This window comes from Elephantulus edwardii, unplaced genomic scaffold, assembly GCF_000299155.1.
Source record: "Elephantulus edwardii isolate Elephantulus edwardi_28Jun2011 unplaced genomic scaffold, EleEdw1.0 scaffold00141, whole genome shotgun sequence".
NCBI lineage: Eukaryota > Metazoa > Chordata > Mammalia > Macroscelidea > Macroscelididae > Elephantulus > Elephantulus edwardii.
In genome coordinates, this window is record NW_006399891.1 from 6,829,736 (window position 1) to 6,847,302 (window position 17,567).

The 17,567-nt window shown below is 41.4% G+C and overlaps 1 protein-coding gene across 1 annotated transcript; it reads right to left on the bottom strand.

Annotated features, from left to right (window-relative positions):
- Positions 1–10,396: 10,396 nt before the first annotated feature.
- Positions 10,397–17,061, bottom strand: LOC102860686 (bile salt-activated lipase-like). Its single transcript, XM_006894431.1, has 10 exons — positions 16,911–17,061; positions 16,571–16,693; positions 16,034–16,234; positions 15,348–15,478; positions 15,065–15,172; positions 14,801–14,909; positions 13,483–13,669; positions 13,055–13,258; positions 10,939–11,136; positions 10,397–10,715 (listed from the first exon to the last, which is right to left on the bottom strand). Exons 2-10 carry the CDS (start codon positions 16,644–16,646, stop codon positions 10,397–10,399), a joined length of 1,533 nt encoding a protein of 510 aa, XP_006894493.1. The 5' UTR covers positions 16,647–16,693; positions 16,911–17,061.
- Between the last annotated feature and the right edge of the window lie 506 nt (positions 17,062–17,567).

Consider the following 17,567-nt stretch of genomic DNA (forward strand, 5'->3'; position numbering starts at 1 on the left):
TGAAATGAGTGGTCCGACTTTATGTGCTGCCTTAATCAGATGCAAGGACACAGAGGAGTACAAGATGAAATGTCACTGGTCAGCATAATAAGGTCTAGGACAGGAAAGGACAAGGAATTCCTGGTGGGGATGGAGAGGGGAAAAGGGAGACTTCAAATCAATCAAAAAAGAGGGAGAAAGAAAAAGGGAGATTTTCTGGCCATTATGATAGCACAATCCATAGGAAGTTGTGCTGCTAACACAACGTGGCACCAGTATGGTGATTCAAATCCATCAACTGCTTTGTGTTAGAATGATCAGCAGTCTCCTCCTGTGTAATCTACAGACTACAAAACCCCTATGAGTCAGTTTGAATTCGACAGCAATGAGTGATAAGTCCTAAGTTACAGCATGACTAAAGGCCCTGTGGCATACTCTAACTCCGAGAGACAGAGAGAAACACAGACCCAGACAGAAAATTAGAAAAAAAATTCAGAGAGCAAGGAGGAGAGAAAGCATGAGATAAAAGCAAAACAGACCTATAATAGCTTTCATGGATATACTTTGATAAATGGAAAAGATGATTGTTAAAAGTTAAAAATGGAACAAATTGAAAAAGAACAGCAAGAAAACCTGAAACTCTCTAAAATAAAATCCCTGAAATTATAAAAATTAGGGCAGAAATAAATGAAACAGAAAAACAATTGAAATCATCAATAAAACCAGGAGTTGGTTCTTCAAAAAGATCAATAAAATTGACAAACCACTAGCAAAACTAACAAAGGAGAAGAAAGAAAAGACACAAATAATCTGAATTAAGAGATGAAATGGGCAATGTCACAACAGAACCAACTAAAATAAAAAGTCTAACAATAGAATATTATGGAAAAACTACACTCAAACAAACAGATAAACCTAAAGGAAATAGACAAATACACCCAACCTACCGAAAGTGAACTGAACAGACCCATTACAAAAGAAAAAATTAAGGTAAATAAAACAACTTCCAGCCAAAAATCCCCCCTGGACCAGATGGTTTCACAAGTGAATTTTATCAAATATTCAGAGAAGAACTGTCACCAGTTCTACGGAAACTATTTCAGAAAATAGAAAAAGATGGAATTCTCTCAAACTCATTCTATGAAGCAAACATATCCTTGATACCAAAGCCAGGTAAAGACACCAACAAAATAGAAAACTATAGGCCAATATCTCTCATGAACGTAAATATAAAATCCTGAATAAAATCTTGGCCAATAGAATCCTACAATCCATCAAAAAAAAATTCACTATGACCAGTGGGACTCATAACAGGTATGTAAGCATGGTTCAACATAAGAAAAACAATCAGTGTAATTCATAGCATTAACAAAGCAAAGAATAAGAACACATGATTCTATTAATTAATGCATAAAAGGCCTTTGACAAAATCCAACACATTTCCCTGATTAAAACACTCAACAAAATAGGAATAGTAAACATAGTAAAGTGTATATACACAAACCCAAGAGCCAAAATTTTTCTCAATGGAGATTAAAAGCATTCCCTTTGAGAACAGGAACTAGGCAAGGATGCCCACTAACACCTCTCTTATTCAATACTGTATTGGAAGTCTTAGCGGTAGTAATAAGACAAGAGAAGGAAATAAGAGGTATCCAGATTAGCAAAGAGGAAGTAAAATTATCTCTATATGCAGATGATATGATAGTATACTTAGAAAACCCTAAAGACTCAGCAAGAAAACTCCTGGACATAGTTGACCAATTCAGCAAAGTGGCAGAATACAAGATCAACATACAAAAATCAATTGGGGTAGGATGGCATGGCAGGAAGTGTGGGATGGTACTATCTGCACTTCTCCCACAGTTATTTGGGGGGAAAACCCTGCTCTCTAGCTTGACCACATGGGACCCCTTAACTCAGGCAACAGGCAGGTCCTGGACACCTTGACAGAGGCGAGAAGCCACTTCCAGAAGGGAACAACAGGCTGAATCCTTGGTCATCCAGGTATTTTGGGGGGGGGGAGAAACGGCTGTCTGGCCCTCAGCCTTGCAGGCCTTGAGCCAAGAAGGGAACACAAATATATAGGAACTTCACAAAACATTGCTGTATCCTGGGTAATTTTATAGTTATAACAGCCTAATATCTACTAAGAAAAGACTATCATAATGTCAAGAAAGCAGCAATCCACATCAGCCATTATGAAAAAAATAAAATAACCCTTCTCCTAAAAAAGCAGACCCAATGAATACCCTGGATAGAGAGAAGTAGAAGAATTATGTTGATGTCGAGTGACTTGATCAACTACAGAAAAAGATGCAAATGTGAGAAGAAACAATGGAAGTCAATAAGAGAACAAATACTTCAGAGACAACAATCCAGAAGAAATATAGATGAGGAGAAACTTGAACAGATATAGATGAAAATACAAAATATGGAGGAAAAAAATTGATAGAATAGACAAAGAGTTAAAAGAAATAAAAATATCATCACAAGACAGAGAGGGTACAAACAACACAGTACCGGAAATAACAGAAAAGCATGAAAAAGCAATCCAGAATATTCAGATGAATTGGCAGAAATGTCCAACACACTGGTAGGACAAAAAAGCAAAACTAAAGAGATGAAACAGAGAGTCAGTGAGCTGGAAGACAAGAGACTCACTAGACACCTACTTGAAGACAAATCAGAAATTGAGACGTGAAGAAAACATTAGAATTATGTGGGATGACATAAAATGGAATAACATATGTATGACTAGAATTCCAGAACACGGGAGGGACAGGGAAATCACTGAGAAGATTGTGGAAGAAGTACTAGAAGAAAATTTCCCAGGTATTTTGAAGAATGGAGAAATGCACATCCAAGAACAGAGAACATCAAATAGACTAGACCCCAAAAGAAAAACACCAAGACATATCATAGTCAAAGTCTCCAAATTAAAAGATAAGGATAGAATTCTAAAAGCAGCATGAGAAAAACAAATAGTTACCTACAAAGGGCAAACAATTAGATTACGTTCTGATTTCTCAGCAGAAACCATGCGAGCTAGAAGGAAGTGGTCATTCAGAAATGCCAAATGCAGAAAACGGAAAGATAACAATTACCAGCCAAGGATCCTACATCCATCAAAGTTCTCTAGCAAATGGTGTTGACAAAATTGGAAGACTATGTGCAGAAAACTTCCCAGTGGTTTCCAGCTCGGATGAATGGAACCTTCTACGAATCAAATCCCTATGCACATCCAATAACTTCTCCGACACGGTAAAAAGAAAAGCCACACACTGGGAAAGAATATTTGGTAATGACATATCAGATAAGGGACTTATATTTAAGATTTATAGAACGTTCCAGCAACACAACAAGATAAAAAGGCAAACAACCCAATCACAAAATAGGCAGAGGATATGAACAGACACTTCATCAAAGAAAACATTCCGATGGCAAACAAACACATGAAGAAATGTCCAAAATTTCTAGCTCTAAGAGAGATAACACATCAAAATAACTATGAGATACCACCTCATCCCAGTAAGAATAGTAAAAGTCAACAGAGCAGCAAAAAACAAATGCCGTCAAGGTTGCAGAGAAACTGGGACCCTTGTTCACTATTGGGGGGAGCGTAAAATGGTGCAACCACTCTGGAAGGCTGTATGGCGCTTTCTCAAAAAGTTGGAAATGAAAATACCATTTGACCAACTGCACTACTGGGAATATACCCTAAAGAAACCAGAACTGCCACCCGAGCAGATATATGCACATCCATGTTTATTGCTGCATTGTTCACAGTAGCAAAGAGATGGAAACAACCCAAGTGCCCATCAACAAACAAATGGATAGAGAAGCTGTGGTATACACACACACACACACACACACACACACACACACACATTCATACAGTGGAATACTATATAGCACTGAAAAACAAAAATCTCATGAAATATTATACAAAATGGGTGATCCTGGAGGACATTATGCTGAGTGAAATATCTCAGTCACAAAAGGACAAACACTTCATAATGCCACAGTTATAAAACAGGACTGACATGGGGGTTAGAGGGAAACCAAGAAAAGAGAGGATAAATCACGCACACTGCACTGAAACTGATGAGGAAAAAACTGCTTTAAAGGAATATATGATTAGGTATTATTTGCACAACAACAGTCCAGGATAAGAGCTACATAATAAAATGGACTAGCGGTGGGGATGGAATTGTACAACAATGAAATAATTTTCTTTTTCAAAGAGAAAAGCGAACTGAGGGGGGTGGGCAGGGAGGAAAATGTGCAACAATGAATGAATGAATGAATGGAAATCTTAAGTTCTCTATAAACTTTAACTAAAATCTCAATCAAAAAGAAATAAAACAAAACAAAAGTTAAAAGTTGAATGGATATATGTACATCTAGGGAGCTCTGGTGGCCTAATGGTAAGGAATTGTGCTAGCAACCTAAAGGTATGTGGTTTGAATACACCAACTGCTCTACAGGAGAAAGAGGGACAATTTCCTTCTTTGTGATTAACTGCCTCTCTAAAAACCCACTGGAGTTGGTTCCAATTTGACAGGGCACAGCAGCATCAATAATATGTTCATTGCAGCCTTATTCATAATAGCAAGGAGATGGAAACAGCTCAAATTCACATCAATGAATGCATGGATAGAGAAACTGTATTACATTTACACAATGGAACACTATGAAGTATTAAGGAACAACCATTTCGTAAAATAGTATACAACATGGGAGAGGCTGGGAGAACATTATGCAAAATTAAGTAACTCCATCATCAAAGGGTAAATACTGCATAATACGTTACTGTGAAAAGAAGAGGGTAACTAGGTCAGGATAAGGTAAAATAAGCCTGGGAAGAATTGATGCAAGAATAATATAACTATTGCAATTTCCAAAAAGGAACAACATATATATAACTGTTCAGGAGGAGGAAAGGAAGAGGAGAAAAAAGAGGTGAAGAAAGGGGGAGGGAATAGTAATTAATTATATGCATCACAGCATATGGGAATGATAATATAAAACACAATGAACATGAGTGTAGTATAATGCTTATGAATAATTGCATGAAAATCAATAAAATACATTTATATGCAAATGTTTCCAGTAGCGTTATTGATAAGATCCAAAAGCTGGAGCAAGCCCAAATGGTCACCAACTGATGTATGATCAATACAACATGATTTTTTCCAGGCATCGCAATCTTTTTTTTTTTTTTTTTTTTTTTTTACGGAGACAACTTACATTAAATTTTGGATAATCACCAGTGATTACATTATTACCAATTAATAAGACATATGGTTCAGGTACACATGACAGGACTTTGGCATTTGTGACATTATCTCCCTTACATTTATCTTTTGGGACACAGGAGACATTTATTGAATCCATACTAGCAACTAATTTCCACAATTTAGTTTGAAAGTTCGTCATATCAATAGTCCACAATCCTCCCACAGGCAACGCAATCTTAATTGTAGTTATTATGAAGATTGTTGCTGTGTACCATCGAGTCTGAGTCAACCTATAGTTGATCTTCCAGTAGGTTTTCAGAAGCAGTTAATTACTTGGGAGGAAATGGCCCATCTTTCTCCCACAGAGAAGCTGATGGATTTGAACCATATGCCTTTGAGGTTGTGGCACAGATTCTTACCACTAAGCCACCAGAGCTCCATTATGAAGATATTAAGTGTTTATACATACTACACTATAAGGAACTTCAGAAGCACATTGAGTGAAAGAAGCCAGTCTCACAAAGATTCTTACTACTGGACCAATAGGCAGTGTCATGATGGATGGAGAGAAGATGGGATCTACAATTAATACCCTTGGTACGAGCAATCAGGAAATAAAGAGATGCATTGCACTGGGAAAATTTGCAGTTAGGGACCTGTCCTAATTTTTGAAGAGTAGTGATGTCAGTTTGAGTACTAAGGTGCATATGATCCAGGCCATAGTCTTTATGATTACTTTGAGACCTGGACAATGAATAAGGATGACAGAAAAATAATTGATGCCTTTTGAGCTATGGTATTGAAGAAGAGCAATGAACATTCCATGGATGGCCAAGAGAATGAATAGTTATGTCTTGGAGAGGGTGCAGTCAGAGTGTTCTTTGGAGGCAAGAATGATGAGGCTTCTCCTCACTTACTTTGGACATAATGCTAGAAGGCGTTATTCCTTGGAGAGGGACATGATGTTGGGAAAGATGGAGGGTTGGCGAAGGAGAGGAAGACCCTCAACCAGGTGGACTGACACAGTGACTGCTGCAATGGGCTCTTGTGTGTCAGGAAGTGTGAGGATGGTGCAGGACAGAACGAGGTTCAGATCTTTTGTTCATAGAGTCGCTATGAGTGATACTCGACTCAATGGAAGCTAACAACAGCTACAACATACTATTTTATTTTATTTTTATTAAATGTGGGTGATAAAAATGTTTAAAATTAGATAGTAGTGGTAATAGTACAACTCTGAGAGTATTATAAAACCCACCCAATTGTATACTGAAAAAAAAGAAAAAAAAAAACAAACTCAAAATGTTGGAAGGGCACCATCAGTAAAACCTGTAAGATCCACTCACTATGTCAAGGATAGCCCCATCCTGACGTGCACCATCTTCACCTCCTCAAACTTTTCAACTTTTTTTTTACACTATGTTTTAATTGAGTTTATAAAAAACTTGGGTTTCCAATCATTCATGGTTGCACATTTTCCTTCCTGCCCTTCCTGCCCCTCCTCTACCCAGATCTCCTTTCTTGGGGAAAGAAAAGCTCTTTTGTTGTTTTACAGACCTCCACCCCCACCCCAGACCACTTTACTATGAAGCTCTTGTTCTGGGCTCTTGTTCTGGACTCTTGTCATGCCTATAATGCTTAATTATATATATATATATATTCCTTTTATACAATTCTCTCCCATGTCTGTTTCAATGCCATGTAGATTATTTACCCTCTTTTATTAGTTTTCCCCCAGATCCCATATCAGTCCTGTTTTATAACAGTGACATTATGCCATATTTGTCTTTTTGTGACTGAGATATTTCACTCAGCATAATGTCCTCCAGGGTCACCCATTTTGTATAATAATTCATCGGTTCCTTGTTTTTCAATGCAGCATAGTATTCCATTGTGTGAATGTACCACAGCTTCTCTATCCATTTGTTTGCTGATGAGCTCTTGGGTTGTTTCCAACTCTTTGCTATTGTGAACAAAGCCGCAATAAACATGGATGTGCATATATCTGCTTGGGTGCCGGTTATGGTTTTTATAGGGTATATTCAACTAGTGGAATTGCTGGGTCAAATGGTATTTGTATTTCCAACTTTTTGAGAAATCACCATATACCCTTTCATAGTGGTTGCACCATTTTGCACTCCCATCAACAATGAATAAAGAAGGGTTCTAGTTTCTGCACAACCTTGCCAGCATTTGTTGTTTGATGTTCTGTTAAATTTTGCTATTCTTACTGGGGTGAGATGGCATCTCATAGTTGTTTTGATTTGCATCTCTCTTAAGCTAGGGATTTTGAACATTTCTTCATGTGTTTTTTCTCCATCTGAATGTCTTGCTTGGTGACATGTCTGTTCATATCTTGTGCCCATTTTTCAGTTTGGTTGTTTACCTTTATCTTGTTGTGGTCCTCAAGTATTTTATAAATTCTAGATATAAATCCAAATATTTGTCAATACCAAGTATTTTCTCACCAATTTGTGGCTTCCCTTTTTACTCTGTTGGAGAAGTTTTTGGATGTTCATCGGTATTTGGTTTTTAGATGGTTCTATTCATCTATTTTATCCTTTCCTGGTTGTAGATTAAACTTTTCAACTTTTGCTGGTTTCAGTAGTGATAGATAGTGGGTACCAACCAGCTCAGTCCACCAGAGTATGGGTTCTGAGCCAGGGCATAACTTTGAAGGGATGTTCCAAATCACCCAGGGTCAGAAGGCAGTACCCAGCATCATGACAAAGACAGGGCCAGAGTCAGCTGTGCCTACTGCTGCGATCCCTGGAATCTCCCAACGTTATTTTGACCACTATAGGGAATCCTGGGAGCTGAACCCTGGCTTTCTGAGGCTTGGACACCAGCCTGGCCTGTCAGGATGGTCCACATAGTCTAGAATCTCTTCTCCATCTTGTTCTTATTCCATTCTGAACGCTTGAACCCCTCTTAGTCATCCTCATCTTCTGCAAACTCATTTGGCAACTGCTTTTTACTTTCATTAGCCTTATGTGAGCTGAAGAAGAGAGCTGGGACCAGAAGAGAACAAGCTTACCTCGCCTCCTTCCATGTTGGGTATAATTTCCAGAGTGGAAATTATAGACTCTTGCTCTGATCCCATAGTAGATGGAATACCTAGGCACTCCAGGCCTCTGGGACCGCCCGTCACTCTGAGCAAGCACTCTCACCAGGCCTGCTGGAGGACAGGGCCAGCCGGATTATTCTGGACATGGCATCACTAATCTTGGAGAAACACAGCCATTCTGTTTCGTGCTAACACTCTCTGCCCTATCACTGTTGTGAATGATTTTCTGTAACATTCAGGGGAAGAGTTGCAAAAGAAAATTCCAGTATGGGGTCTCTCTATAGGTGCCAGTTAAAGGGTCTTGTACTGTTAAGATGATGTTCATATAAACAGGCCTTGGAGAGATGTCTACAGGGATGACTGTAATAATGGAATAGATCAAAGTTGTCCCTCACACCCACTGGGTCCCTAACTTGTGGAGACTAACTTTGAGAAGAATGGGAATTCCTGAGCGTTAATTGTGCTTGTGCGGAACTTACACCTAGACCAAAAGGCTATTGTGTGAAAGAGCAGGGACACACAGCATGGCTTAAAATTAGGAAAGGTGTGTGGTTGTAGGTTTCAAGGTTGTAGACTTTCTTCATTCCTATTTATTATGCGTGTTGTTGTTGTTGTGTACCACTGAGTCCAAAATGACCCACGGCTGACACTCTGGTGAGTTTTTAGAGGCAATAAATTGCATGGGAGGAAATTCCTCACCTTCCTGTTGCTGAGCAAATTATTCAAGAAGCTGGACCCTATGAGCAAGAATGAAGCATCAAAATTGGAGGAAGGCTCACTAATTTTCATTGTCATTGGGGTTGGAGAAACGACGATAGTTATGGAAAGGTAGGTCTTTTGTCAAGTCGTACTTGACTCGACAGCAATCAACAATAACAACATTGGGGTACAAACAACCTAAAAGTTGTAGAAACTATTTTTTCCAGCAAAGGACTAGCTTTTTATTAATTTTTTCCATTTTTGCACGTTTCGCTTCTCCCCAACTCCATCACTCCCCACAATGCATCCCTTGTTCCAGATTGTTGTTGTACATATAATGCCTAATCATATAATCCTTTCAGATAAGTCATCCTCTCATCTGATCTAATGCAGTGTTCATTATCTATCACTCTTTTCTCATTCTCTCCCCAACCCTCCCATGTCTGTCCTATTTTATAACACAGTTATGCAGTGTTTGCCCTTTTATGATTGAGATCTTTAACTCAGCAAATAACCTTCTAGGTTCCCATATGTTGAGTAATGTTTTACTATTTTATTATTTTTCAATGCTGCATAATATTTCATTGTGTGAATGTATCATAGTTTTTTTACCATTCATTTGTTGATGGGCACTTGGGTTGTTTCCATCTCTTTGTTACTGCAAATAACTCAGCAATAAATATGGGTGTGCAATCATCTGTTTGTATCATGGCTTGTGTAAACCATTAAAAGAGGTGCTTGGACTGTTTTACCATTCCACCAGATTTAAATTGAGCAGGTTCAAGTTTAGAAAACAGGAATCTCACTGTCATCAAGAAAGAAGACATGGAGAGTACAGCATGTCTTTGGGACAGAGATTCCTAAACAAGACAGAGATGCAGACCAGACCAATAGCAGCATGAGTAAGATCAGAGGAAACCAAGGATCAGAGACTAACATGATACTGAGCTGAACTACAACTGCCTCCATCTCTCTGCAGAGCCCAGCTCCTTTCTCTTGTTGCTACTGACACCATCCCTGCCCTTTAAGATCAGAGTTCAGCTCATCAGGAGCCAACAGTCTAGCACAGAGGGAGGTGGACAGACTATGGGGTGACACAATCCTGAATCCCAATGCTGGGTTTGCCATATAACTCTAGAACCTCATCCCTCCTCTCTAAAATGAGAATTGTAATACTGACCTACTAGGAACTTGATAAATTGACCAAGAGAGTGTTGTTTCATGTTTAGCTGAGTTCTGAGTATTTTAAAGATAAATTATTCCATCTCATTCCTCCATCTGGGTCTTTGGAACAAAAAAGAACCAAAAATATGCAAGGATGAGACTTTATTCAGGAAGAACATGGAAGGAGAGATGGTCCCTGAGCTTCCCACCAGTATGAGCTCTTGAGGACAAAGATCATTGAACATTAGAAGCGAAGGTCTATGGCCATCTTCACATCCTCAGTGTCACCTGTACGGGACACCGGGGCAGCTTCCTCAGAGTCATCTTCTGGGGGCAAGGAAGCCACTTCAGAGTCATCGGTGAGAGGCATGGGGGAAAATTCCCCATTTGTCACCGTGGGTAGTGCCTGGTAGGTCAAGGACCAGTACTGCATATAGTTGGTCCTCAGATGCTGCTTCATTGAGTTGCTATCAATCTTACTGTTGATCTCCAGGTAATTGTCATTTTCCAGGGTGTAGGGATCCCAGTGTGTAGGGACAACTGAGTGGCCCATGTTTGGATCTCTGTGGAGTGAAAAAAGATAGAATAAGGGGTTTACAGCAGAGTACATGCTGGTACCTTTTATCTGCCATAGGGCCCGTCTGGATCCATAAAGGCCATGTGACTCTCTTAAGTTGATAAGTGATGGTGCAGGGACACTAGGTGTCTGTAGCTAGATCCATTTGAGGTGGTACAAGAGGGTCCCATGTCTCCTGTCTGTCTCCTAGGCTCCACCTCAAATCTTACCCAGTTCTGGCAAAGTTGGTCCAGTAGGCAATCATGGCCTTGGAGAGAATCCTGTCTTGAGGTCCATACTTCAGAGGAGTGGCAAAAGGCTGCCCAAACACATACTGTAGGTCATCTGTATGCTCGGCCCCCGTCGAGTCAGGATAGACAGGCATCCGAGAGGGGTAAGAAAACAGGTAGGTATAGGTCTTGGCGCTCCTGTATATGAATAGGAGAGGCCGCTCATTTTGGTGGATGCTCATCTGAGCTGTCCAACACAGAGACAGGATCAAAGGGAGTCTGTGGGTGAGGTAGGGGGTGGTGGGGAGGGTGGGTGCATGGGAGATTTTAGAGAGGTTCCACAAAGAAACTAGGACTGTTCCTCTGGAGATAGGAACTTGTAAGCCAGACCTATGGATTTGACTTTCTTAATTATTCCTCACCTTGACACAATGATTTGAGGTATTTCCTCTTATAACTGAGTATCACCAAGAAATATTTGTCCTCTCCAGATGGATCTATAGTCTTAATTTTATTAGAAATGATATTTGCCTTCAGTTATTTCCCCCTTTGCCTTGACTACAGGAAGCTCACAGTTACATTTACTTCTTAGATACTTCAAAATATTTAACCTATGTGCCCAGATTTCATATGTTCTCCCACTAATGTTAAGCCCTCAGATGCTAACAGAAAAGCTGGTGGTCTGAGTCTTCCCAGAGATGCATTGAAAGAAAATCTTGGTGACAGACTTTGGAAAATGAGCCACTGAAAGCCTGATGAAGCACAGTTCAACCCTGACACATGAGTTTACCAAGCATCAGAGTTGAACCGATGGCAACTGGCTATTCTATTTTTTCATGTGGTTACAGAAGCCCTTCTGACTCAATGTTGAGTGCTAGAAAGATATGTGAAGGGTCAGCTATTTGAATTCACCAGCTCCTTTAAAGGAAAAATTTGAACCCACATGAATTGTTTCTGTTTCTGGAAAGATTACAACTGAGATATTTCCGAAGCTATTCTATTCTGCCACATAGGGCTGCTATGCATCTGAATTCAAACATGAGCTTCCAAACTAGAGACTTAGGACCCAATCAAGCTTTAATTACATGCATTTAAAGACTCTAGTTTGGAGGCTCATATGTGAAGCATTTGGATTCTGGGGGGTAGGTTCTCTTGATTTAATTGAAAGTCTGGTGTAAACTGTTGGATCATTTTTGTTTGTTTTGTAAACAATCATGTGTAAGCTGATTGGCTGCCTGGATTTAGTCAATAATCAGCTGTGAGTTGGAAGCCTCTTGTTTAAGTCAATGAGGACCTGGTGGTGGGACTTTGTATTTAAAAGTTGATTAGGCCTGCTGTTGATGGAGTTTGGGAAGAACATTGTTCTAAGTGGTGTAGCACTTGTCTGTCAGTTTGCTATACTGAAAAAACTTGGAGTTACTGTGATACTGAATGCTGTGCCACTGGAGTGTCAAATGCCATAATGGTTATCCATAGTGGACAGGATTTGGTGAGCTCCCAAATCTTGCTTGGAAGAAAGATTTGCATTCACTTCCTAAACAGTAGGTCTTTGGAAATTCTATGAACTTAGAAAAATGATGGTGGGTATACCACCGGTTCAGATCTTTTATTCATAGGATCACTATGAGTCATACTCTACTCAAAAGCATTTAACAAACAACATGTGCCAGAATTTGCTGGTGAGCACAAAAGTTGTTTTGAAAGTAATTCTCAAGGGTTTTAAATATTTCAACATTGCTTTCATTGTTGAAGTCCCTCAGCATTACTGAACAAAATCATTGTCCAATGTGCTCTTCATCTACACAGCACAAAGAGTAGAGAGACTTAAGAACTCTCAGTGGGAAGGGCTGAATAAGTCAGAGGACCAGTGAACATGTGAAAGACCATGAAAGGGTTTGTAGACTGAAAAGAATGAAGCTCTCCAGAGCCTTGGAGCCTTGTCATGTCTAAACAAAGAAAATGGGGCAGAAGAATCAGGACCTGAGTGGGCATTTCCATGCATCCTTACACCTGGGAGCTGGCCACTGGGGAAGCTTTGGCAGTAGTTATAGTATCCTTGGTATCCTGAGTGAGTCTCTCATAGGAGTCACTCTCACCTCCGCTTCCATGTCCTTACTTGGCATTGAGTCTGTGCTGGGCCACAGCCATTTTGTTAGGTATCAGGAAGAAGATGTCAGTCTCAAAATCCACCACAGTCTTCTTTTTGTTCTCCTGGGATGAGTGGTTAGTCCAGGACTCAGTGTAGATGTCAAAGGTGGTGTTGGCACCTAGGAGGCCCTTGGTGACAGTGAACTTCCTGACTAGCTTGTAGAAGTCCTCCCTGCAGGGAGCAAACAGACACTGGACTCTCTACCCAGTACCAACAAAGGGTTCCAGCACATCCACTCAGAAGAGAGCTATGGACATTCTCACCCCCAGCATCCTGTTAACTCTCTCTCTCTCTCATTTATTTGTTAGTTCTTTCCCACTATAGGACCACCTCACTCAGGCTGACACTTCCCAGAAGCCTTCAGCATCATCCATGCTTCTATTACATCTACTTACTCTGTCACAGTCGTGTTAGTCTGGTGAATGTCTGGTATATCAATGACAGAAATGAAGCTTCCATCCATATCATTAGTGCCTGCTAGGTAGTCAATGTCAGCAGTATTGGCATACAGATTCATGGGGTCATCAGGAATGAAATCTCCATCCACGACTGGGACAAAGCCCAGATCATTTGATATGGGGTCTGGGTGATAAAACAAATACATTCTCATACCTTCCAATATCCCCCTGACCATTCCCTCTGTCCCTGATAGTGGAATTGACTCCATCTCTAGGACATGCAGTGGGGATCTCCTTCCTTCTTTTACCTAGAGTAGAGTTATCACAGCTTAAGTCCTTTTAAAATTTTGGGCCAGACAATTCTATGTTGGAAGGGTCTATCCTATATATTGCTAGATGTTCAGTAGCACACAGTTTTGACAATAAAAGTATCTTTTCCAGAAATAAAAATGCCTGTGGCAGAGTATCACTAGTTTAGAGATCACATCTGCTCTCTTATTCTAGTCTGAGCCCCTTTCCTTCTCTTCTCATTGGGAATAAATGTGATAGGAAATCTAGAAACACCTTCAGGGGCTGATGAAGTCTATTAGCCAAAATTCCAAGAGGCCCACAATGCTTTCCAGCACCCCTAAAAGAATTGTTATATAGTACAAGTGAAGTCACAAACTTCCTTGGGATTAGCCAGTACAATTACAGAAATGGGGGAACTTGCTTTTCCTTTGGCCAAATTACAAATGAAAGTTGGCTTTGTATTTTGCCACAGGTAAGTTTCATTCACAGAAATTATGTAGCGGGTTTTATGTACATCGACTGAGCAGAATGTGCTGGAGAGATCTTTAGTCCACCAGGCAAGGGTTCCATCCTAATAGGTCTCCCAAGCCTTCCCAGGTGAAAAACATTAAGGATGAATGGCCAAGGGCCATAGCAGATGATAATTTAACACCTGTTGAATGATCATCTGGTACAAATGTCTTGTTATGAGATACATGTATTCCCATGCAGGCTTTAAGGAGTCCATGAATTTTCCTAAACCCGTAGATGAATTGCTAGAGGTGTGAGTAACATATTCTTGAGCTTCTCAAAGAGGTCTGTGACTTATGAAAGATAAGAAAGAAGACTTGTGCTCTCCAGGTTTTACAACTTCAGCCACTGAGCTGGAAAAGGAACAAGTTGATTCAAACAACGGAAATTCTGCAAGTAGGCAAAAAGTCCAAGTCTTCAATAAGACACTTTGCTCTCTTGTTCCAAATCCTACACTGAAGACCCCTCCCAGACCTTGGGTTCCCATGTCCCCACACCAGTCTTCCCACTTCACCCTCCAGAGGATTTTTGTAGGACAGAATCAGGGCCTGGGGGTCGGTGGTTTTCAGACACTTGGCCATCATAGAGATGTCATCCACGGGGCAGCCCACCTTCTTGGCCATCTGTAGAGGGGGGTGCAGGAAGTAGTAAGTGGATAAGTGAAACCACTACTCAGGACAAAGAATGACTGGGGACAATCAGGTTGGGGGAGACATAAATGCCCTTCTTAGGCATCTGAAGTGACCCTCACCTAAGCCCACCCTTGCCTGCCACTTACCCACTTGGCCCAGTAAAGTGGGTTCTTTTGAATGGCCCAATGGCTCACTCCTACGCCACTCTGGCTGATGGCTCGTCTGATTAAACCCTTGTTGTAGGGAGAGAGAGTCTGCAAGACACAGAGGTCCTGTCACCAAGGACTCACCCACCCTGCTCCAACCCAGGGGCGGCCCAAGACTCCCAGTGTGTCAGCTCTAGCCTCCTTTTTTCCTCCTGTCTATCCCATATACATTAACCTCTTCTCAAACCTTTTGGGGTAAACCTTCCACCCTAAAGATTCAGACCTGAAGAGAGACACTGGCGCCTCCAGCTGATTCCCCAAAGATGGTGATGTTTTTAGGGTCTCCTCCAAAGGTTGCTATGTTTCTTTTCACCCATTTGATGGCCATGTGCTGGTCCCGAAGGCCATAGTTACCTGGAATTGGGCAGGGTATGGGGTAGTCACTGGGGATACTTGACAAGGAAATGGGGGGCTAATGAGAGATTCAGGGCCTGGTCTATGGCAGGTGTACAGTGAGTGTGAATTTGGTTCAAGGGCACAAAACTGAAAAATAGTAAGGCAAGATGTCTGGACTTTGGTGGGAATGCAGAGAAATTTAGGAGTTAGGGCAGAGGAAGAGGCAGAAGAGCCTGGTCTCCACTCATTTCTCCCTTCTCTGTCATGGTCCCTCTGCCCTGATGCTGTCTGTGTTTCTGTGTTTTAATTTCATTGTGTTGCTCTCTGTCTTTCTATGTGTCACTGGGCTTTGTGGTCCCTCCCTTTCTGGGTCTCTATCCACTGTCTGACAGTCTCTTTTACTTCCCTACAGCTGAGTATCATGATTCAGAACCAATATTCAGCATGGTGAAAAAGATTCTGGATCTTTCCCCAGAGCTGTCAGGAGATGATTTGGAAGAGGGTCTGGATTTAGAGTTTGTGGAATGGGGCACACTCATCCCCACAACCAAGGGCCCTCAGTGCTGGGCAAACCTGGCATATTGAGATCTCCAGTGCTGAGGAAGCCAAGGGGGCCCATACGATAGTTGAAGGTGACCACGATGACATTGCCACGTGTGGCAATCTGCTCCCCATCATACAGAGGGTTGTTGTTAAAATCGTGTTCTTCTTGTGCAGATCCCATATAGAAGGCACCACCGTAGATCCAGACCATGACAGGCAGGTCTCTGGAGACTGGAACAGGGACAAGAAGACCCAGTAACTCTCAGATATCTGGTCAGTCTCTCATCCTGGCTTAACTGCTTCCATGAAGAGGACTTGTTTATATGACCTCTGAGGTCCCTGCTCCAGGTTGGGGGAATATAGTGAGACACCCCTCCTCTCTCTCTCTCTCTCTCTCTCTCTATCTCTCACACACAGACACACACAAAGAGAGTGTTTTTTTTTTTAAGTTCATCTTTGAGTTTAGGAACAAACACAAACAGTGGAGTTGCACCTGGAACTTAGATATCTTGGTGCCTTCTACAGAGAGAGATAAGGGAATTGAAGAGATGTCAGAGGTAGGCTCACCTTCCTTCTTGCCCTGGGGGACCCAGATGTTGAGGTACAGGCAGTCCTCTGACCCTACAGTGTTGCCCTGGATCATGTTGATCTGCAGGCACTCACTCTTGTATTCTTCAACCTTCAGTATCCCTGCAGGCAGAGGCATGTATGGATATGGCAGGTGTTACATGAACATAATATGTGGAGGCACCAATGAGCAGTTCCTATCCAGTGCCATGTGTGAAAGATTGGTCAACAATTTAAAACTAATTGCCGAGACTCTATGCAGGTGACACAAAGGCTACGACATGAACATGGCTAAGATACCCTAGACACCAGACACCACCAAGCACCCACCAACTCGCACCTTGCCAGCCAGGATGTTGCTGGGGATTCTCCAGAGTCTTGGGGACGGCAGCAAAAGGGATGCCCTTGAAGATGTCCACAGAGTCGCCAAAGAGGCCAAGTTTCTTGTTGATGCCTTCTACAAAGCCATCTTCAGTGTACACCACACCCAACTGTGAGGGAGACATGGGTAGGTCAGGCAGGCTCAGGTTCTTGTCAAATGCCCGAGCGTCTGAAGTCTCAGAATGCCATGAGTTGTTGTCATGTGCCATTAAGTCATCTGGACTCATAATGACCGTATGTGCAGCAGCGCTGAAGCCTGCCCTGTCCTAAATTAGACTAAGTGATTCGACACACCAACCCCTATTGCCCCAGTTACCGTATCAATCCATCTAATCTAGGATCTTCCTCTCTTGCATTGTCCCTCCCCACTACTGAGCATCATGTCCTTCTCTAAGGATTAGTACCTCCTGACCATGTGCTCAAAAGCATGTGAGACAGAGCTTCAAAATCCTAGCCTCCAAGGAGAAACTTGATTTCATCCTCTGCAAATCCACACCTGAGATCAAGGTGGTGCTACCACCACTTCAATTTGCTTAAGGAACCTGTGTATTGCCTCTTCCCCTGGCACCTGCTTTCTGATCTCAGAAAAAAGCTGTTTGACCAACGTTCCCACTTA